The sequence below is a fragment of the Anas acuta genome, chromosome Z, assembly GCF_963932015.1.
Source record: "Anas acuta chromosome Z, bAnaAcu1.1, whole genome shotgun sequence".
Taxonomy (NCBI): Eukaryota; Metazoa; Chordata; class Aves; order Anseriformes; family Anatidae; genus Anas; species Anas acuta.
Genome location: NC_089017.1, coordinates 11,909,357 through 11,932,205, shown reverse-complemented (window position 1 = coordinate 11,932,205; position 22,849 = coordinate 11,909,357). Strand labels below are relative to the sequence as shown.

Below are 22,849 nucleotides of genomic sequence, written 5' to 3'. Positions count from 1 at the left end.
ATACATGCCTTTCACATTGATTGACTCCTGCCAAATACAGCTATCTTCTATACCAACTGAAGAAGTAGAGCTGACTGAGTTTTGGCTACCTTCTGTAATCACCAACTATATACTTAAAATGTTGTACTTATTGTCTGCCTAATTCATCTAGGTATGTCCAACTGTGAATACATCACGCGATGAAATTCCTTACAGATCAGACAATTCTGATTTTTCCCTCTGCAAACTGCAGAACTTTGTCACTTTCACAGGTCTTTGTGAAGACAGCTGCTCATCATTTTCAATGAAATTAAGATTTCAAGTTTTACCTTTGGAACACCTTTAAAACACTTTTTCAATACACAAAACTTCCATAGTCACAGCAATTGACTGAATGCCACTGATTTCTAGAACAAGGCAATTTTACTGAAGTTAAATTTGCTGAAGTCTCTTTGTAGAGATGGGTAGCAATCAGTTTGATTTTTTTTAAAGCTTGAAAATTTTATTGATGTCATGCACTAATAAGGCAATAGGCACACGAGAGACTTCCATTAGGAATAAGACACACTTACATACCTCCTATTATACACTGCATTTATAGAAGAATTTACTGAGCATGAATACCCTTACATAGTCCTACTGAAACGACTGATCCTATCATCACCACAAGCTTTATAATAGTGGCAAAGCCAATACAGAGCCAAAAGTAATACAGAAAAGTGCTACGCAAAGTTGGAAGAAACATCACACAAAGCCAGTTAAGTGACTTCTTTAGAAATAAAACAAATCTTCTAATTCTAGATTCTCTTTTTCTGAAAACATTCTTTGTACTACAGACCATTTGAATTACCATTGGAGTACTATTCCATTTGAAACTTGGGAAAGAAACTCCTCGTGTACAAGATGCTTCACACAACTAACGAATCTTAACTATAATAAGAATTTAGGATAATTCAAATTCAATCTCTTAAGCAATTTGTTGTCCCTCACCTTCTGTGAATTCACCATGTCATTCTAACTTAATGAACATCAGCGTAATGTATCCTACATCTTCCTAACATCAAAACCACTTGCCTCCCAAGATGGTAATTAGAAAGAAATGAAGTTACAGAGAAATAACTACATTTTGTTTGATTTGTTTTAAAAATAAAAAGCAGATCCTGCAGGACACTGGATCAACTGCTAAGTAAGTGTGAAATGAAGCTAATTTCATTTGATGTACTATATTTACTTTATTAGATCAGGGGAGAAGCGGAAATGCAGCAGTATACTGCAAATGTGTTTGATAAAGTAAGCAAACGTAGGCATCAACAACTTATACAATGTAATTCCAGTAAGTTCTATGTGTTTTCAAAGTATTTGTGCAAGCAGAAGATATAATCTTGAGCTAAAAACAAACAAACAAAAACTAAAATAAACAAAAAACATAAAATACATAATTATATAAATGCAGGTATAGCACGTTCATATAATTAGAAGTCTCAGAATGTAAAATGTTTAATTTAGGAGTCTATTCTTCTTTTCAAGGTCATGCAACCCCCCTATTGACCTTGGTGAATCTTACACCATCAGAAAAACAAAATTCTAAGCCAAAGGTTGTTTGCCTCTCCTTTTAGAGCCTCTTCCTTCAAATCCACAGGCACAGAAACTAACCTCTTTCCTTCTCTAAGAACTGAAAACAACCTGACAGCCCCTCTTTTATAGGAGAGGCCAGGGAAAGAGAGAGGCAAGGATTTTTTAACCCAAAGAGTGTGTGAGGCTGTAAAGATGATGAAAGTGACAAGCACTGTGAATACTTGTCAATTACATTTCTAAATTAAACTGCTGCTAAAACAAGTAGGAGCCCCAACACCTATTTCCATAGAAGAACTGCTTTCCTGCATTTAAAAAGCTTCATGCAGAAGCAGGCAAGTGGATGTTTCGGTACGTGACTATCCAGTCTGAGAGGTGGAAGTGAACTGGCTCTTTAAGTCCCATCAAGAGGTTCAGACATATAGAGGGAATAAAAAAAAAAAAAAAAAGAGAGAGAATAAAGGATTATTTGTCCAGATCATTGTGCTCTCAAATCATATTTAATTTAAATAAACAGACAAAAGGGTTCAAGGAGTTCATGTCTGCCTAGGCACAAGTGAAAGTAATGCAAGTCAGTTTATTAATAGACAGCTAAAGCCTTCCGGAAAGAGCCTGATGAGTCAGTACAGTGCAGCAGCTGAAGGAGATCTCCATGGCCTTCACGCACACTGGGTGCCTGCGACAGCAAGGCCTACAGCTGAAGGCACCGGCAGCAGCAAGCCTCTGGAGCTGGCAGGGGGAGATGCTGAACAGCTGTAGCAAAAAATTGGGATACTTCACGTTTCATGGGGGTTAGAGTTAGGTGAGGGGATAAAAGGCGCATCTCCAGGCACACAGAGGCACAGTGGCAGGCAGAGGCAAGCCTGAGCCCAGCTACCAGAGTGACCACAGAGTACATGTTTCCCATTAACAGACCTTCAGCCTGAACTGCCAGAGAAAGAGGGACAGGATTAGGCTGTTTGTACCACTAGGGTAACCGAGTGCTGCTGCTTATTGAGCCCAGTGGGAACACACGCTCAGCCTCGCCATCAGCTGGACTTGGGGCTCTGGCAGGCTCACCACTGGCATGCAGCCAGGGACAGCAGCTCCTAGCAGGGAGCACCTGTGTGCGGGATTTGCACAATTAACTGCCAACTCTTCATTTGATTTCCAAATAGGAAGAATTATATACCCACCAAGTATGTTTAAGGATATCCTAAAAATAATCCTCACAGCACACAAACTTCCAACGATCAATTATCACAGAACAATACAGAAAGTTTGCAAATTTGCACAGGGGGAACATCTGGAAATCTCAGAATAAATACTAGCCAATTGAATAACAGGTATAATAATATTAACATTAAATACTAATACAAAAGTCACATTATCTCGCCAGAAAACAAGCCTGGGGTGATAAATAAGGGCTTGTGGTTGTAGGTTTGTAGCCTTATATTCAGTTGAGCCACTAGCATCTTTGAACAATTGACACTGATAGAAGCATGGTCCAGTAAAAAAAAAAATAATTAATTGAGTTCTAAACTTTGCACCTGGCAACTAATAAACTCCTTTACATGGCTTTGAGGATCGTGCTTCCTGTTTCCCTCTGCAAAATGCTTTGAAAACTACAGATGAAAAGTGTATCTTTATTGCACATAATCGCAAAGACTTGTAATCCCAAACACAAACTAAAGATGAATTAATGGCCAAATTCTCAGATAGTAAACAGCAGGCTCCCTCCATTCCTGGTTCACAGTTTTCTCAAACCAAGAGGAAAAATTACAAATCAATTCTTACTTAATTTTCACCATTCACAGGAAATTTTTCCAAAGATGTTTGCAAAGCTGAGACATGTTAAAGCCTCCACCTCCTAATGTCCCTGGCTGCATCCCATGGAGCAGTGGCAGAGCTGGTGAGTGAGCCCCATGCTGGTAGCCCTACCATGCTGCCAGAGGATGGGTGGCAAAAGAGACCAGGACAATTAATCTCTGAGCCACTTTCTTGCAAATGCAGAGACTTAGATAGCCCAGCAGACCTCTCCCGTCAGTCGTGTCACAAAACTACTGAAGTGGGGACTGTATCTGAGCTGTTTGTGAATTCTGGGCAGCTCAGGTTGGTCACTTGTAGTTGTGACTTTCCAATGGTTTCAAAGAAAAGAAGATCTGTGTAAGAGAATGCAAGCAGGATCGAACCTTTTGACTGGTAAATCAATTGACACACAGTTTGTTTGAAGATCAACATTTCTCTAATGTCTGTTGCAAAGTAAAAATATCTTTTCTTGATGACTCATTTTCCACACTAAAGAACGTCTGTGGGTGTAAGAACAGAGCTGAAGCAATTCTATTTTTTTCCTCCTGGCACTATTGTAGCAGTTCTTAACTCCAGCGTGAAATAGAAATGAAGCACTTGCAAGATGTTTTCAGCAAGTGAACTGAGCAGCACTATTTTATACCTCTTCTGTCATCATTTTTATCTAGACGCCTAATATATCTGAATCATTTCAGCACTGTTATGCTGACCCTCTGAATATTACCTTCCAAACACAGAGGTAGAAGTGCGTTTTTTATTGTACAAACTGCTCAAATTGATAGTGTGTTATTTCCAAAAACTTACTCACTCACTGTTGTGAGTCCAGTTATGTTTTAGTTAAGTTAGGACCACAGTTCCTATGAATTTAATTACAATTCTATTTATCCCCAAGGGTTATACTCTACCCACTAGTCTCTTGGAGTAAGGAATGCCTCGGAAAATCCCTATAACCAAGCTGGTCTTGACATCTGCAGAGCTGAGCAAAGGCTTTCTGCCTCCTGCCCCAGTGCCCCCCTACTACAATTCACTCGAAGTGGAAATGAGAACATCAGCCCTTTGTTATAGATGGGTAAAGGCACCTGGGATACTGACACCTACTATCAGGAGAAGTAGGTGACCCCAGCATCCTTAGATGGGAGAAACAATTTTCACACACACTGAAGCTGGGCAAAACACAGCCCACAGCTTCTGGAGTCAGCATGCCCAAAACAGAAATACCAGGAAGTGTGGGAAGACATCATAAAAAGGAGATTTCCTCGCCTCCTCCTCCTTCCCTTGAGTAAGCTGACTCATGGTTTCTCAGCAGCACGGGCACTCCGAGTCTTTCCCAGTAAAGACAGAGCAAGCATCCTGGAGTGTTGGAAACTAAACTCCAGAGGGTTGAAATTGAGATGACAGAAAATGTGGGGGTTTGGAAAAGCAAGGGGATTGGAGGAGCTAGTCTCAAGCGTGCTTAGAAAGCTCTGGTCAGGCAGTAAGGAGTGGGCACCTCTTGCCGTCTGGTCTCTCACACTGCCTTAAATACCTCCAGAAGAGAGGCAGGGTCTCCCATTCACGTGTCTCCTGCAGACCAAAGAGCCATTCTGCCCCACAGCATGGCCTACCCATGCTTCCCTTTACCCTCACATGCCCAACCCACTGCCAAGATGGGGAGAAGCCAGGCCTAGCTACAGCCAGCCAAGGCCAGCACACCTCAGTCTTTGTATGGGGAAGGAGGCAGAAAACACTCTACACAGGAAGCAAATGAAATGCAGATTGCCCCAACAAGTCCTATGTTCTGCATCTAAAGGTAAATCAAGAGTTGTCTTCTTCTTAGCTTAAGACAAAAGGCACTTCTACTCAGATTTCAGTGAAATATCACTGTGTATAAGTTGAAACTTAACTATCTCTTGTCAAGACCATTTTCTCTAATGCTTTGCTATGATGCAAAAGCCATTAGATTATAAGGTTGCCTGTGACAACTCAAGAATCCCTTCTCATGTTCTTTTCCTATTTGCTAGATAAACTTATTTATTCAGGTTTAAACATCACAGAGCGCCAGGTACATGCTCAGCCAGTTAAAAATGCAGGTGTTCAGCTAAACCCGTCCAATAACAAATATTTGACATGCTTCATAGATCTCCATCTGAGATAATACAATCTTGCTTTGATTGTACATTTATAAGGGGAAAGGATCAAAGTTTATTCATGCAACGAGAGAGGAAAGCTGCTTTCAGGCAGCAGAAAATTTTCACAAGCAACCACAGTTACACTCGAAAAAGTTGTGCTTTGAGAGCATTAGTGCGAGCAGCCCTAAAGATACAGGCAGAACAACCAGTCACCTGTGGGTATAAAATCCTCAACCCAACAGATGTTTATCTGAGAGCAGATTTGAAGAAGCCTTTTTACACCCTTCATTGATCAAGTCAGTACCAAATAAACATCTACAGGTTTACTTCCCAGATTTCCCAACATAAGAATACAGACTTTAACCCAGGCATTTTTTACTGACCTCAGATCCAGAGGTGGGAAACACCGAACAGATTCAATAATGTCTGTATTATATGATGAAGCAATGAAAAATGAAAAACTGAGGTATGAGGCACTACGGTTTTATGTTTACTGCATTTCCAACTCAAATATGAGGTAGTTTTCTTGAAACCTGCCGATGCAAAGAGATGACAGCTGTCATATATGGGTGGTTATTTCTCCTGGTGAAACTTTTCACTTATGAAACCTTGACACACGCAGGGACTAGGCCAAGGAAATCTAGTATGCATGACTACAAAATATTGAGCCCAGTGAGGAAACTACTCTAGACACATCTTCCAGGTTTAGGGATATAGCAACAACAAACAGCATATATTTCACATGTAAGCCTACAATCATGAACATAGGCTATATGCTGTCCATATCTGTCTGAGTCTGTGCTACAAAAATACTAGATAAACACAAATCACCTGCCAAAAGAGAAGAGAGAGCTTTCCTGAAGACCTGCAGAACTTCAGAGAGCTCAGGTTTCACTGGACAGTTGTCCAAGACTACCATCTTCACTCAAGATTAAAATTCCAAGTTAGTCATGAGTAGTCATAATTCATCTAAGGCATCTGCAGGCTTATCAAACCTCTCCTTAGCTGTGAACCTCCAAAGCAATGTAACACTGGAGTTGTCCTCACAGGGCTCAAAGATTCAGCTGTCTTTCAAGGTACTTGTATTATACTTTATTTCTTTTAAGCACAGGTCAGAACATAGCCCTCAGGCAAAACATGAAAGATCTGCAAATGCTAAGCTCAGAGGGTTTTTCAATCCATTCACATCCTACAGCCTAACACAAACAAGAATGGAGAATGGTTTAGTTCTCTTTCCCTCAGTTTCAGACTCATCTAGATGACAATCTTGTACTTTAAGCAATAGCATGCTACCTCCTTCACAGAGAGATAAACTTTTCACCCTCGGCACTTTCTTTAGATACACTGAGGTCAGACGTCTGGCAGAAATCTCTCTGCTAATAAGTGTTTCACAGTGATCACTATAAGAAACAGAAAGGAAACAAAAAGCATTGGAATATAAATTGAAAAAATCCAATGGCAAGTATGACAAACAATACCGTAGGGTGTCATAGATTATTTTCTAGAACATAACTTTGTCCCTCTGCCCCCGTACACAACATTTTGTTTAGAATATGAACAACACTTGACTTTCTGAGAAGAATGTCACCTGAGTTCTGCTGAGAGGACATGGGGCTCTGACACTCACCACCTGTAGAAAGGAAGAACTCTTGTTTTCCACATTCCCACCTAATCTAACTCCTAGGACTGAGCTGCCTGAATTTCATAATACGTACCAACTTGCTTTCATACCCTGCAGAAAAATCTAAGTAACAATAAGTTCAGGACTATTTTTAAGTTAAAAATGTGTATGTTATTATATTTTCAGCATATGAATAAAATCTGGTTTCATTAATTTGACAGTTTCTAAAATCTGCAGGTTCTGTGGACCACTAACATTTCCAAAGCTTTTTTTTTTAATAGTTTATATTTACAATTTTAAAGTGTACACTTATTTTTGAAAGAAATTATTAAAAAGATTTTTAGTAATTATTCCTGCACTTCAGGTTTCATTGCCTTGAAGTTACTGAAAGGATAACTTTTCTCTTTGTTCTGTTTTCTCAACACTTGCTAGTACAGATAAACCTCAATTCATTCTCACGTAAGGCACAAGTCAATGCCTCCATTGCCTCTCTTCCCTAAGAGACCTTTCCTTCCCAATTTACCTACAAGGTCCTTTTCTTCCTTCTCAATTGTGTTTTACATTTTGTTTTTTCATCTCCTCTTCACATCCATTGCTGCTTTCTTTCTTCACACAGAGTTCTAAAATGGCTATAATTCTTTATGCTAAATGGAAAGGGTTTAAAAATTTGTCATTATTATTTAAACACTGAAAATGGTGTCTTTGCAAAAAAAAAAAAAATCCATGCGAAGCACATGCTTCCTACAGATGAGTTTTTAATCAAAATGCTAAACAACTTCCAAGTGAAACATTTTTACATGGCCTCAGAGCATTTTGGAAATTGTAGTTGTGGAACCTTGTGTCCTCTGTAGCCTCAACACAGTAAGCGTCCCTTTATTTAATACAGTGGCAGAACCTCTTGCACTTGATCTATCACCAAAGGCAAATACCCAACCAAACAAACACACATTTCATTGCAAAGGGATATTAAAAGTAACTCCAGAAGGAAAACCGAAGCATAAGCTCCATGGGAGCCAACGTACAGAATGTCTTGGGCTGTAGCAAGAAGTTTACTCTGCAGCAACTTTGCTCATTGTGCTGCCAGATAACACAAGCACGAAGAATGCAGCAACAACAGCCCAGGGGTCACAAGGAACAGCAGCGCTTGTTTGTTTTGCAGTTTCCTTGCCAATAACACAATAATGAAGACAAGAAGTAATGTTAGACCAGTATCTAAGTTGACATGTTTGTAAACTTTTACAATTAGATGACTTATTAAGAAAAAAAAAATCTCTTTAAGAACAGCTTAAATCAATTACTTGTACAACATTAACATCCCAAATTTCAAGCAAAAGTGCTGCCCCCTGTGCCTTGAAGATATATTAAGAGAGAAAATATGTTAAAAGAAAAAGACTTTTAAAAAGTCTCTTTCTTTTTCAGATATATTAACAGAGAACCTATACAAGTAAATCTACAATCTCATTTCAGTTGAGCCTTTGTGGTCTCATGCTACAGAAACACACAAATACACAGCAAATCTGGGCTAAAAGTCATGATTTGGATGTAAGATCCTGCATATAAGCTGGGAGAGAGTTTTCACACCAAGGCTCTGCAAATACATAATGCATAAGACAATGCGACATTAACATACGTTTGCTTGTGTATGTTGTACAAACCTAGACATTCTAATTATTTTCCTGCCTACCAGGATAGATGACTTGACAGTGACAACCATAAAACTCAGTAGTGAGATCGTGTTCACTGACAGGAGGCACTAAGATGATCTTACCAAACTCATGCAGACAGCCACCGATAAATCCTCACCACAGTAATTAATACTGCTTAGGAGACTAAGCAGTGAAAGCAATGTAATAGCTTTCAGTGAGTATTTTTTTTTTACTTAATAAAAAATACTGTGCAACTTGGACCAGTTCTCTCACAGTTCTTAGTAGATGCCACGACTGAGAAACAAGACATTACAAATCAAGTTAGACAAAAGCTGTCAAGGAGGCCACTCCTTCCCTCCAGTTATTCAAAACTTGAGAAAACTTTTCCCAGCACCTCTTTCACTAGACAAGGACATTTTTTTTTTGCCTCTTAGTGGGAGAGAAAAAAAATCAGCTGAAAATAGCACTTCACAATTAAAATCCTCCCTGAGCTATACTTCTGAGTATTTAGAGTATATAGAGTATTTACTCAAAAGCACTAAAGGGGGTGAGATGCATGAGCCTCATTAGAGAATACACAGACTTCTGCATTAAACTAACATTCTCATCTTTCCCCCATTCATATTAGGACACAGAATGAGCAACTGTCATCTAAGTGGCAACAGTAATAAATAATAAAAAAAAAATAATGCTAGTGCAAGCACAGGAAACTATCCACAGGGTATAGAAGGTATATTTATTATTCCCTTGACATTTGCCACATAGGCTATATTGGTCAAGTAAGGAAATAAAGCACAAAACCCAAATCCCACTGTCCCCATAATGACTAAATTATAATATTTTGTGCAAAGCTATTAAGACCATTTAATATGATCCTCCTAGAGTTCCAAACAAGTGTTTCACATTTTGCCTACTTACAAATACATTAAAACAGATCCTAGCTAAATTATTGTTTTGGTTACTTTGGAGTCTGTTCATTAGCAGAACTCCTACCTTCCTCATGCATTATTAAAATTACTTTCTTAATGAATCTTTCCACCCATGGAAATATATTATTGACACAACTCAAACACAAGTATATACTATGTCAGGAATGCTAAATTATCTTCATTACACAGCAATTCAGAACGGAAACAAAAGCTACAGCACTGCATCATTTAATACAGCATGACAGGCTAAATGGTCCCACTCCAGTAAGTAAGTCTAGAAATCAAGGATTTCAAAAAGAAGAGCACCTATTGATTTAATACAGGAATCCAACAGGTTTACACAAAAAGAGAGATTTGTAACTCCTTGACTTCTCTGAAATTCAGGAAGATAGGGAAATAGATTTTTTCCTTGAGGAAAACAGAACAGCTGAAGAGAGAATGCATGAAGAAAAACAGCTTATTTTGATCATTCACCCTTCCCATATCAAAAATCATACAAACATCACAGAATCACATATCCAAAGCCAGAAGCCAAATATATTCACAGAATCACAGAATCACAGAATTTCTAGGTTGGAAGAGACCTCAAGATCATCGAGTCCAACCTCTGACCTAACACTAACAGTCCCCACTAAACCGTATCCCTAAGCTAAACGCAAGAAAGAGTTAAAGAGTTATATTAAATAATACACTTTCTGCTTTAATCCCACCTATTAGAGCAGAAGTTCCAGGTAAGTACCTAAAGTTAGGTGGCATATATCTGAATGTCAAGAAACCCACTGAAAAATGAAAGCAAGGCTCTTGCACAAAAATAACATGTATGAAAGTAATCTTGGCTGAGGGCCCAACTTGGAGCTCATACGTTGGTGTGGCTCTAGTGAAGCATGCAGAACTAGCTTATGGCAGGAATAATCCCACCCTTAATATGCACAGTAGAAGCTTGCAACCTGTAAATATGAATTTCAAGTTTATTTTGTCATATAGTGCATCAGGAACAAGTATGAAACACATAACCAATGAAAAAATCATGGTGGAGCTTTTATGTTTTTAGCCCCTTGCTAAGGAGAACAAATTTACTTCTACAGGCATTTCTGAGATATGTCTGTATGCCATGTATTGAGACTCCATCAAGATCAGAAAGCTATGTAAAAAACAATGTACTTGTACTCATATATATACACATATATATGCGTATATACACACACACATGCATGCATATACACATATACAGGAACTTGCCTTAAGTTTATCCTAACATTTCTCTTTTTAATATAAAAGGAAAAAGAAAGTTACAGCCATCTCATTAACAACTAGGATAGATTTTCCAGATACACATTTTAGTAGCAGAATTCTCTGCAACCTGCTTGCAGTAAAGTCCTGAGGAACTTATTCACAGGGTCTTCCTTCCACCTCTGTCATTTTTGAGTCCACAGCTTATTAAACTACACCATATGTTTTTACGACGAAACACCCAAGTCTAACAAATAAGATTGTTAGACAATACTAGGGAACACCAAGTCCCTTAATTTACACTATTGTCTTTTAATAAGAACAGATGGTTCAAAAGGGAATGCAAACATTCCCTTATGAGATGCCAGGTTAATGGCTGCCACTTATTCAGTTGCTGAACTTTTTCAGCTGAGCAGAATAAAAGAAACACAGCTCTATGCATGTCGAGGATTCCTCAGCAAGCTATGGTGTTCAGTTAGAAAACTCTAATTTAGAATTCTCTTTCTTTTAATCATATGCACTTGTCAAAGGTGGTGCAGCTAACAAACATTCTGTACAGATTTAATAGGCTCCACCTAACACAAAAAGCTGAACTGCAAAAAAAAGAAAAAAAAAAAAAAAAAAGGATGGAAATTTATTTTGTGATCTGAAATCAAACCTCATCTCACAGGTTTTTGGCAGTTGTTCCCAAGCTGAATGATTGGGCAGAGGGAGAATCATCGTTACATGACGCCAAGGAAAAACAAAGCTGAGCTGAGTGTGACATGTTTCTGATGAAGTTCCAAGAGAAAAGAAAGAGCAACTATTCAAAGAAAAGGAAAAGTGTTCATTCGATAACAACTGTGTGGGTACTGGTTCATTACCTACTCTTAGATCAGAAATGGAAAGAGTTTCTAATAATCAAAAGAAAGGTGTCTGAATGTGTGTCTCAATGTAATTAAGCTGCCTTATATGGCGTGTTATGTATCTACTAAGTACATTCCATGACAGGGTCACCTAGAAATAACTTGTGCTATTCAGTGCTACAGAATCTATCAATTTTATATTCAAAGCTTCAGGCAGGTCTCTCACCAGCATACATCATCCTCACTAAGTTCACCTCATTCTCATCTACATTATTAGGTAGGAAAACCCCAAAGCCTGATGTTTTACACATGCTCACCCCTTTCCCAGCTCTTATCTTCATGTCTGAGGAAGTGGCTGCCTAGTTATCACAATTATCTGCTTTAGCAGATACATATAGTTAGAAGTCATTCTATCACTGCTCTACAGTGATTAATATTAAAGCTACGGAAATTTTCTGATAGTTAATTCTCAACCTGCCAGCTATAACCAGAGCCTAGTGTGAGCAAAACCTCTCCTGAATGCTTAAACGGTCTGCATGCAGTAAGGATGTGCCTGCTCCTGCCGCTGCAGCAAGACCGCAAGAGATTTTCTCAATGTGCACTCTGCATAAAAACATGAATCTGAAGGAGCAAACGTTACAGCATGCATCACCTCTTAGAGGAACGAAACACTAGAAGTGTAAGCCTAAAGAAATCCAAACCAGACCACAGGGGAACATGGCAAGATGCTTATGCCTTACTCTATCAGAATGCGTATGGCATAGAGATACGTCTGAGATGATAAATGTATAATTACAAGGGATGAAGCAAAACAACCTACAACCAGAGGGGAGTGAAATATTCTGACTGGCAGAGGAGATATGCAGGAACAAGGATGGTTAGCTACGGGAGTGCTAAGAGAGCTTAATGTAGCTAAATATTAGACCCCCAAGAGAGAAGCTTTATATTGTGTTTAATTTGACCTAAAGCCTGGACTGCCACCAAAAAAAGAATTACATCCCTTTCTTCCCCCCCCTCCCCCCCCCCCCAAAATTCAGCAACCCACTGCACTGTCTCACCTGTGCTGCATCTAAAGATTGTGCAAGCCATAACCATCTGTCTTCTAAGAAATCAACTCACTGATGTAAGGGAGGACATATTAATATAGCCACATATCCCGCTTTACCAGAGGGCGATCAAAAAGCTGCCTTTGGGCAACAGTCTGCGGCTAGATTACATTAAGTACAATGAGGAACTACACTCTGGAACTGAGCAGCTGCATGTTTCACTCATTTCACCCTTGAATTTGTATCATCTGACTTAAATTTTCAGATCCGGATGGTTGTACACATGAGAGACCATACTGGTTATTAAGACATTTTTCTCATTTAGTCCCAAAACTATAATGAAAAGCTGTCAGTTATATCAAGGGATGTCAAAGCTCCCAAGGAAATAACTAGCATGGCCACAAGCATAAACTGTGAAATTCTCTTCTTGCAAATCATGCAAAAGCTAAGCACTGAAAATGTTAAGTCCTCAGGTATATATACACAAAGACTTAAAGTACCAACTGTATATGTAGTTCAAGGAAAAAGGAAATGTAAATGTTGTACAAGCAAAGGCAATAAAAGAAAAAAAAGAAAAAAATAAAAAAAGAAAAAAAAAAACACCATGAAGTTTGCTAGGCAGATAAATGGTTTACTGTATAGTTTTCATGTTAGCCTTAGCAAACAAGCACACACAGTTCAGCAGTAGGATCAGAGATCATCCGGTGTTGAAACTGCTAGTGCTCCTGCTGCCTGAACTTTGGATATGGAATGATGATTTGACAGTTCTGATTTAGTATTGATAAAGCACTACGAACTAATTAATATTAGAATACCGCTATGAAGTGAAATTACATTATTCCCATGAAATAGTGTTGAAATGGAGATACTAGAAGACTAGTTCAAACAATGCTTTCTGAATTTCAGATGTGTACTGTAGACTTCTTTTCATAGGCACAGAAGTCATACATACGTACTGCAGCAAGCTGAACTCACCACATTGATCATTTTTTTCTATGCCCGTATAAAGATTAAGAACATGACAGCTGAGAAGCACAAAAAAATGAAAAATAACCTAGCATTTTCAGTTTTTGCACACAGTTGAACGCTGTATAACACAAAAGAGTGCTTAAAACACATTAACCTTCCTGCCAAATCTCTATTGTGATGTCACTATGCAAACAATTATGCATATAAAAAAAAGAAGCCTTTCAAAAGACCTTCTATGCTTATCAGATTAGTTCTAGCAACATACTAGGAGGTCCTATCCATGCAGTAATTCCTCTAAAATTGATCATTTTCTTCTCCAAAAGTGCAATGAGCATATAGATGTAGCATCTTCCCTCTCAAGTATGTCAGACTTCCTTTCTTGCCTTCACACATAGAGACTGTGTGATTATTGTGTGCAGGGTTTGCTGTGTGAGATGGCTGCCATTACAATTGGAGGAGATGAAAATTGCATAATACTAGATGCATTCTCCCCCTTTCTACTCCAGATTTCAAGTCCACATTCAGGGACAAAAAAAAAATATACTTATTTTATTATTAAGGACAGCAGAAAGTGACATGCAAGAGAGGAAGGACTTAGAACAAAAGACTATTTGCCTCAGGCACCTGAAACATGTATTTTTTGCAGATAAACATGCACATACAACTAAAAGCGTGACAAAAAAAATTTACAGCAGTGTTCAAACTTTGTTAAGAATGATCAATACAGAGAGAAGAAGAAAAAAGCACAAGCAAAACTTGAAAATGCTATCTGTATTGTCGTGGGTGAATCTGTATACACAAAACATGAATTCTGTTTTGCTTTTATGAACTGCCTCTATTTTTGTGTTTAACAGCTGCTTTTCACTCTCATGGTGTATTGAGCTGTGTTCCTTCCATTAAAAAGAACAGAAATAACAACTAGTGATTTGTCAGGTAAAGATACACACACAAAAAAAAAAAAAAATAAGAGCAAGCAAGTAATGAGTACAGTTACTTCAGCACAATAATGGCTTTTCTGTGTTAAGTTTGGAGATCAATCACTTCCACAGCAACAGAAAAGGAGTCCAGGCCCTAATGCTGCCTTTTGCAGTCATTGGAGGGCTGAGGAGAAAGACACACAGACAGCAGTGCCAAGCTGCAATGGGGCTTTCCTAGCAGGCAGGCAGACCTCAGATTTGGGAATTAACCTGGGTTCTTGGGAAGTGGTTTACACAGACAAGAGTCGGCACAGAGTCCCTGACGCATGGTCATAGGATGTGCCACAGCAGCAAAAAAAAATAAACCGGGGAACCTACATTTGTCATATAGGCTAAGTTATGCAAAACTGAGACAAGAAACCCATGTTGAACCTACCCTCCTACTTGTTTACGTTACCTCTCAATCAATAGGTACTTGTTAAAGCATCAATCCATCTTGGAGGTGAAGCTCTGGAAAAAAACAGTATAAAGCAGCACAGAACCTGAGGCCTGGGGCCTTCAGGGGACACGGTCCCTGGCCTGGAAGGTTAACAACAGAGCACCTATACTCAGAGAGCACACTGAGGAAAAAAACATTAGCCTCTACAAAATTCAATGAAACGTGGAAGCTGTAGTTTACATGGCCCAAACCTGCTGAGCACAGAGGGCTCACCCCCCCAGGAGGAGGCAGGGGTAACCACGGCCCTGCAGCTCAGCTTGCTGTGTCTTCCACTCTTCACCCTTCCCTCACTGCCGCCCCCACTGCTTCACATCTGCCAGGAGATCAAGGCGGTGAGCCTGACCTGCTTTTAAAAAGCCTCTAATGATACAAAGTGCATTCCCCAAAACTTGCATTCCCCCAGGAATTGCTTTGGTTCTCTGAAAGATTGGGATCTAGCTGCAGAGACCTATTAGTCGCTGCTCTCACAACAGTGCTTTGTCAAAAAAAAACACGAATTGCCAGGTTGAGATCTACATCAAAGCCAAGGACAAAACACTCACCTGGGAAGATCTAACTTCCCTAGGGCAGGTAAACTGAATTCACACTCGGAGTGTCTTTAGGATAGGTGGTAACCCCTTCCTGTCAGACAAGGCGTTCCTAACACACCCAAAAGAACACTCACAACACAAAATGCCTTCTATGCAAAAGGCAGGGGAGTAGAAAAACTTCTCACAAGGGGGGGACTATCCATTATCAAGGGCTACATTGTATGGAAGAGCCACGTGTTCCTTAGAAAAATATCTACAGATTATTGTGTTATATATCTACAGAAATTACATAATCAAAGTTAGACTGAGGTCACTTCACAGCAAAATCTGAGGCCTTATGCTCAAATGGGAACAAAATTAGGAGAGTCTAAACTTTGATACAAAGAGTATTTGGTTACACATATGGGCTTCTGTGCAAGACAGCAGAGTCTTACGAACCTGAGTACGTCCCACCATGCAGATACATCAGATCTGCATAGCAGAAACACAGAGCAGCTGCTCTGCCTCCACATGCGACTCCTTACAGACATGGGCGGTCATGCAGGTTCAGCAGATCTTAATGAAACACTTTGGAGATATGCTGTTAAGAAACAGCATTGGCAGCAGCCATGTGCATAAATATTACTCCTCTTTCAGAAAAGAGGAAACTCTTCACAGAATGGGAGTTAGACAGCTGATGTTCCCAATGCCATCTCCAGAGAGCACACAGATGACAGGCTGTAACCCACAGCCCCATGATGCTCTAAAAGCATGCATCAGACACTCTTCTTTAAAGAATGTATATAGTAAAAAACAGTTAATGGGACTATATATTTTAATTTTAAAGTGTCTCAGCACTGATGGATTAAATAAACGGCACCATAAAAATGTCATTCATCTTTCTTTCAGGTCCATTGAATATTTCTGAGTTCCCATTGCTACCAGAAGTCTTAAATTAAAAAGGAAGATTTGAATTAAATCAGATTCTACCTCAGACATATTTTCTCTACGTCTGTCAGACAGACATGCTTGAAGGTTTATTTTAAAGTGAATCAGTGAAGGCAAAATAGCTTTTGGCCAGATAAATAAACCCTCTAAAGAATAAAGTGCAGAGTGCTATCCTGACCTGACTTCATTTCCCTGAACCATGAAAAGTACCTCTGATTTCTGTTGCTTTCCCAAAGGTGACCTTTGTTTCATTCAGATTTTGTGGCTACACCTATGCAAAACACGAGGTAATTAAGGCAATCTTAGGAATGTATACAAATATTTAACATGCTTCAATTACACTTGAAAACATTTTTACAGATTTTATGCAAATCCAGGTAGGTAAGCATTGTTATAACTTAGGATCAAAGTGATCTACAGTGTAAGATGTGGGAAAGGAAGCATACAGGAAAATTAAAAGAAAATGAGTTTCTTCTTTTTTTGCTTGGTTATACTTCCATCAAACTTTATTAATTTCAAAGGAAATTGTTCGCTATTTAAAGGCCATTACTGAGGGGAGAAAGGAACTTGCTGAGCTGCAAAATAATTAGCAACTTATTTCCTTCTTTCTTTGGGGGAAAAAAATCACATAAACGCCAATGTCAATGCAGACTGACACATTCTCATACACTGTATGTTAGATATTTCTTGAGTTACCAGTATGAAAGTATGGTACAATGTTTTGACTCAGGTCATAACAGTCTGCCCTGGGAGCTTTCACTTCTTGCTGTGCACTTTGATTCCTTGTAGCAATATGACTTCAAACATTTCTGTAAATCTTCAAATCCATCCAGATTACACTTTTCTTCTCTCTCTACTCCATTTTAACTCATGCAGGTCCCAACAATAGTGTACTTCTCTAGTTTAAAAGGAACTTAGAAGAGCATTGATGATTTTAGCTGATGATGCCAAGTCTTGTCTTCAGTTTTTGCTTTTGGAATATCATGAGCGCTGCTTTGAAAATGTGGAACTACCAGCACCAGATCCATGCCTCATTGCTGCTCCTGCCAATAACTGTATCTACCACCATCCCCATGTACTTCTGCAGGCTTCATTTTGATTCCATCTCAGTATCCTCCCCTGTAACTTTTTTATGAGTAAATTTATGTGAATCAGGATTGCAATCCATATTTAAAATCCCACTGACAATTAGACAGATGTTACAAACCTCTCCATCTTTATGCATACAAGTGCGTACATATTTAGTTTCCAGACTGCAGACAGAAGTATTTTAATAAGAAACTTAGGTCATACACATCCAAAAAGTATTCCATAATTAACACAGTTTTAATTTGTTTGTCTGAAATAAAAATGCTAGTTCTTCCAGAAGTTAGATCTAATGTTTGCTGTTACAGTTTGCAATCAAACTCATAGGTCACAGAGACACAAATGAGTTTAAAGCCAAATTTGAATCTGATCATGCTACATCTTACGGACACTATTAAGAATGTCCTACAATTCTGTCAAACCGTGCTGTTTTAGAGGCAGTTTCACAAACAGGGTATCTATCCCTTTTTTTTTTTTTAAAGTAAAATCTTAAATGGGCCAATTATTTCTAAGACTAAGAGAAAATATGCTTTCTACCCGTATCAAAAGAGCATACATGTATTTTGTAAGACCTGAAGGCATGATGCTTTGGATCAAGAACTTAATGGTTCTTGAACCTTTTGGCAAGAAAGAGGCCTTCGTACCAACATTATCTTATTACATATAGATAATAGACATGCATATAGACTTCTGTCCAAAATGCACACTGAGAAAACCTGCCTTATTCCACACAGCTGCACAGAATATATATACAGTTAAATACTGCTCTAAGGGGTTTAAGTTTTTTTGTTGTTGTTTTGTTTTGTTGTTTTTTGTTTTTTTTTTTCCTGTAGTCTATTTTGTCCCTATGAATACAGCAACAAAATGTGCTTTTCCTTTTACTCCCCTTCCTATCCTCTTTTAACTATTCTGGTATGGAATGGTACATTTATACAGAATATAATGCATTTTAAAATCATTTCCATCTTTCTCAAGAGTGTTTCTTTTTTTCAGACCTTTTCTCACATGTTCTTAATGTCAGTGCTTTCTTTCTGACTCTAGCTCTCACACCTGTCTTTCCATTTCCCCTTCCAAACACACATGTGGGCATCTCTTTGTTGCTCCCTTTGTCCTTCTGTCAGCACCCAGCCATCTTCTGCTCCCCATTCTCCAACAGTTTCTCCACCTCTGTCTCTTCTTATCATGTCCTTCTCTACACCATTTCTGGCTCTGACTGCAGGCAAAAAGTGCAGCACATCCATCTGAGGATACAGGTTTTCATGTATTCAGGGTGATCTATGGCCTGAGTCAGCTACTCGAAGGCATGAAGCTGGACATGGGACAGTGGGAGAGCATTATTCCCACAGTGCCCCAGAGCACTCCCATGAATCCAGTGACATCTTCTAATGTCACTAAACTTCTGAATTTTAGACTTCATAATGAAATGTGACAACAGCATTCCTTTAGTTGTGAGACAATACCAAAGGTACATTAGGGCAGGATTTGCATGATCATATTGTTTTAAAACTGACCTAACAGAATTTCTCATTTTTTAAATCTGCAGATGTCTGCACTGATACAACTATATGTCACTTCACACTATGCCATAAATACCTTGAACACTTCAAATACCTGAATGCAAGTACATTCATTCATACTGTACAATTCCTAAGCTCATGACTGGATTAGATTATTTCATATACCCATCTCATACATCCATATACCATTTCATATGCCCATCTGTGAAAGAGAATCTAAAGCTAGTACCCTATTATCACTAACTTTTTTTGAGACTATCATCTCAAGAAGGAGAACATGGGACAGTAGAAATAGGTTAAAAAAACATGTTGCACCAAGGCAGTTTGAGGTTAAGTTGTAAGACTGAGATGTGTTTATTTACGGATCAGAATACACTGACTTTACCAGTGAAACAAAATAAGCTGTTATTTCTTTTTACTGGTGGAATATATCCTAGATGTCAGGGGCCTGATGTATCCTTCACAATTCAGTGGCTCCCAAATCTCACACAGACGGTATGCTGGAACTGCAGCTGTCACTTTACTCAAAAGACCACAGTAAAGCAAGAATCTTACAACTGCTTTGTATTAAAAGATGGATATAGAGGAAAATTCCATTGAAAAATACATGAAGCTATGTCAACTGACATCAGATGAGTTTCACTTCACAAAAGGAACTCATTAGCTGACCCAGGAGACAGAAAATTGAATGCTCATTAAAAAGTCTTTTGATATCTATGCTGCTAACCAGCCGTGTCTCCTAAGCACCTACATTTCTGCTCCAGAACCTGACCAGAGCTGCCTGTGTCCAAGCAGCCTTACACAATTAGTCATGGCCATACAGAAAGAATTAGGGCTCGTGAGACAAAACTTTAGAAACCTTTAGAGATAAAACAGCAAACAAAATGGGCCTTGGACAACGCATGGGTTTTAAGGCAGCTTTAGGCACCAGGTTCCTCCAGCGGCCCTGGCTCTGGTTTTAGGCCAGAGCAGCCTAAAGGCAGGACTGGAGGGTCTGTCAAGTCTCACAGCTGAGCATCCTGGTAGTACTGCTACCTTGGGCATGAGAGCAGCAACGTGTTCCCAGAGGGGTTCTGCCCCACCAATGCTGCAAAGGAAAGGGAACCACTGCCACCAAACATTTAGTGACATTTTGGAATGAAAAGGCTAGTGCAGATACCTAATGCTTCACGACACTAGACAGGAAGTAAGTACCTAAATTCCCTGAGAGTGCATGTCCCATCATAAGCCTGGCAGCTTCTTCTATGAGCTAGCTACCTTAGGACATTTCCTCTTCATTTGCTGAGGCTTGAAAAAGCCTACTCTCAGCATCCTTGGAGCTGGCTCTCAACACTGGCAGCTCCAATACACAGGAAACCAGACACAAAGCCAAGTACGTGTTGTGATGCATGTGCTATAAGAAATGAATAAACTTCATTCCACAGATATTTTGAGAATGGCTCAAAAGGTCAAAAAGCATAGGCTTCTCTGATAGAAACACCACACTTCACTCTTACTAAAACACTGGTATTCACTCAATGTGTTCATCTATCTTCACTTTCAACAGAAAATAAAGTTCATAGAATCACAGAATGGTTTGGGCTAGAAGATCATCTAGTTCCAATCCCCCTGCCACGGGCAGGGATGCCATCCACTAGATCAAATTCTTAGATTTTATTCTTAAAGATGAGTGTTTTCACTAAACTGTTTCTCAGGACACCTCTGCAGTATCATGTGTTATTTTATTATTTTAACTGTGCAGTAGTTGGTTAGGAAATAATGAAAGCTGAAAGTACAGTGACACAATGTCCCATCATAACTATGAACATATGCTAATGCCAGCAAGATAAACATTGCATAGTATGTGTTGAAGAATCCTGAAGAAAATCTCAGAAAAAGCAGAATCCCTCACAAGTCTAATCAATGGACAGTCTGCTGATCATCTATTCTTCTTTCAAAATTCTATTGACTATGGCACTGACCATGTGAAATGGTCAATGTTGATGCAAGTTACATTAAAAAGGAAACAAAATGCAAGTATGAGGAGTGTTTAAAGACTGTTAGCTAGACAATGGCCAGAGAGATAGATGGGCTTAAGTTCTTCATTTGTAAATAAAACCAGTATCATAGCTTTAACTTTATGAAGATGACAGGAGCTACAGGTATTAAGATAGCAAAACAAATCGAAGCAATTTAAAGCATAAGTGAAATTATTTCCAAATGAAATTTGGTCAAATATGTAAATATTGGCCTCAGTTAATCCATTCATCTCTAACTGAAATTAGTGGAATGATACTTGCAAAATACAACCATATAAAGGAATTTATACTGCACTTTCTCTTTAATTAGGCTTATGTCATCTCATCAATTTACATAGTCTTGAGGTGAAGAGGAACAGACTAAATGTAGAAACCTTTTTTTGTATGTAATTTCAGTCAGAATACAAATCAGCAACAAAACAAAAATGTTTATGCAATAATCTACTGAAACTTGTCAAGTACAACAATAAAAAATTCAGCAGTTCTGACCAATTGACTTCGAAGTAAAAATAATCTATGCAGGAAAGTCTCAAAATCACCCCAGGCCACTCAGCCTTCACCTCACAATTTAATAATTTCTCACTAGAGAACATTATCTAGTTGATCACAAGCATATTGTATCATTAGACACTGAAATCACTGAAGTTTGAGAGCAGTAAAGGATTCTCATTTAGTAGCTGCAAATGTCCCCCGTTAACTTACTACCACTGCAGAGCCATGTGTAGCAATCCAACAAGGAACTTCAAAATACTAGAGACAGAACAGCACCACTGTTTTATCCAGCTAAGCCTTGAATACATGTCAGCCAGATATGTAAATTAATTAATTAAAAACATATATATATTAGAACACGACATGATACTGATCAGCCTCAGCTCTTAAAAATAAAATGAAACAAAACCTGGCAACACATCTTTGAAGGAAGTAACACTACCATAATACCTAACACACCCAGCTTCAACTTCTTTAAAGAATTATTCATTAGCATTAAAAATAAATGATTAACAACTCTCAGACAAAAGAGAGGCAAACAAATAATGAAAAGAGGCTGCTATTTACATTGTGCTTGTTGTCTTCTTAAGTATTTTAATTATAGGTGAAAGTAGATGGATGGCAACAAATAGCATCTTATCCTGTCCTCACTGTTTAACTCGTAATCTCTTTAGTAAAGATGCCTTTCCATCCACAGCCCGACAGAGATTTATGACATTGCTTCCACTTTGCACCATTGTAATCCAGATGAATCCAAACCCCTGCTTTTTTTTTTTTTCTTCTTACCACTCCCTCCGGATTTCTCTTCTATAGTCCTTCATGCAACAACAGTGACAACGAAAAGGAAACAGCAAACCCCTTCCTGTTACAAGGCTCTGCTGCGTATGGTCACACGTTACTGCTCCCAAAGGCAATGGTGCAGAACCTCTGCCACACTTCTGGCCATTGTGGCAACTTACCAGGAACCTGAGGGGTTAAACTCATTTGCATGTACATATAAAAATGCGCACAGATTTGACTCAAAGAATGAAAGAAAAAGAAAATTCTTATTATGGAGCGCAACTGATGTAGTATTCTGGGCTATAAAACCTCTGAGAAGGGGCAGAATGCTAAAGAGGGAGCTGGCAACA

The 22,849-nt window shown here is 38.8% G+C and overlaps 1 protein-coding gene across 5 annotated transcripts in view; it reads right to left on the bottom strand.

The window, feature by feature from the left end:
* The window catches only part of PARP8 (poly(ADP-ribose) polymerase family member 8), a 125,266-nt gene that overhangs the window by 72,815 nt on the left and 29,602 nt on the right, over positions 1 to 22,849 (bottom strand). Inside the window, exon 1 of one of the 5 annotated variants that reach the window (XM_068666672.1) lies at positions 22,506 to 22,597. The exons of the other annotated variants lie outside the window; for them this stretch is intronic. Coding sequence (XP_068522773.1) covers positions 22,506 to 22,540 — 35 coding nt within the window. The 5' untranslated portion in view covers positions 22,541 to 22,597. Of the gene's footprint in view, positions 1 to 22,505; positions 22,598 to 22,849 lie in introns of those variants that run through there. 5 annotated transcript variants of the gene reach the window in all.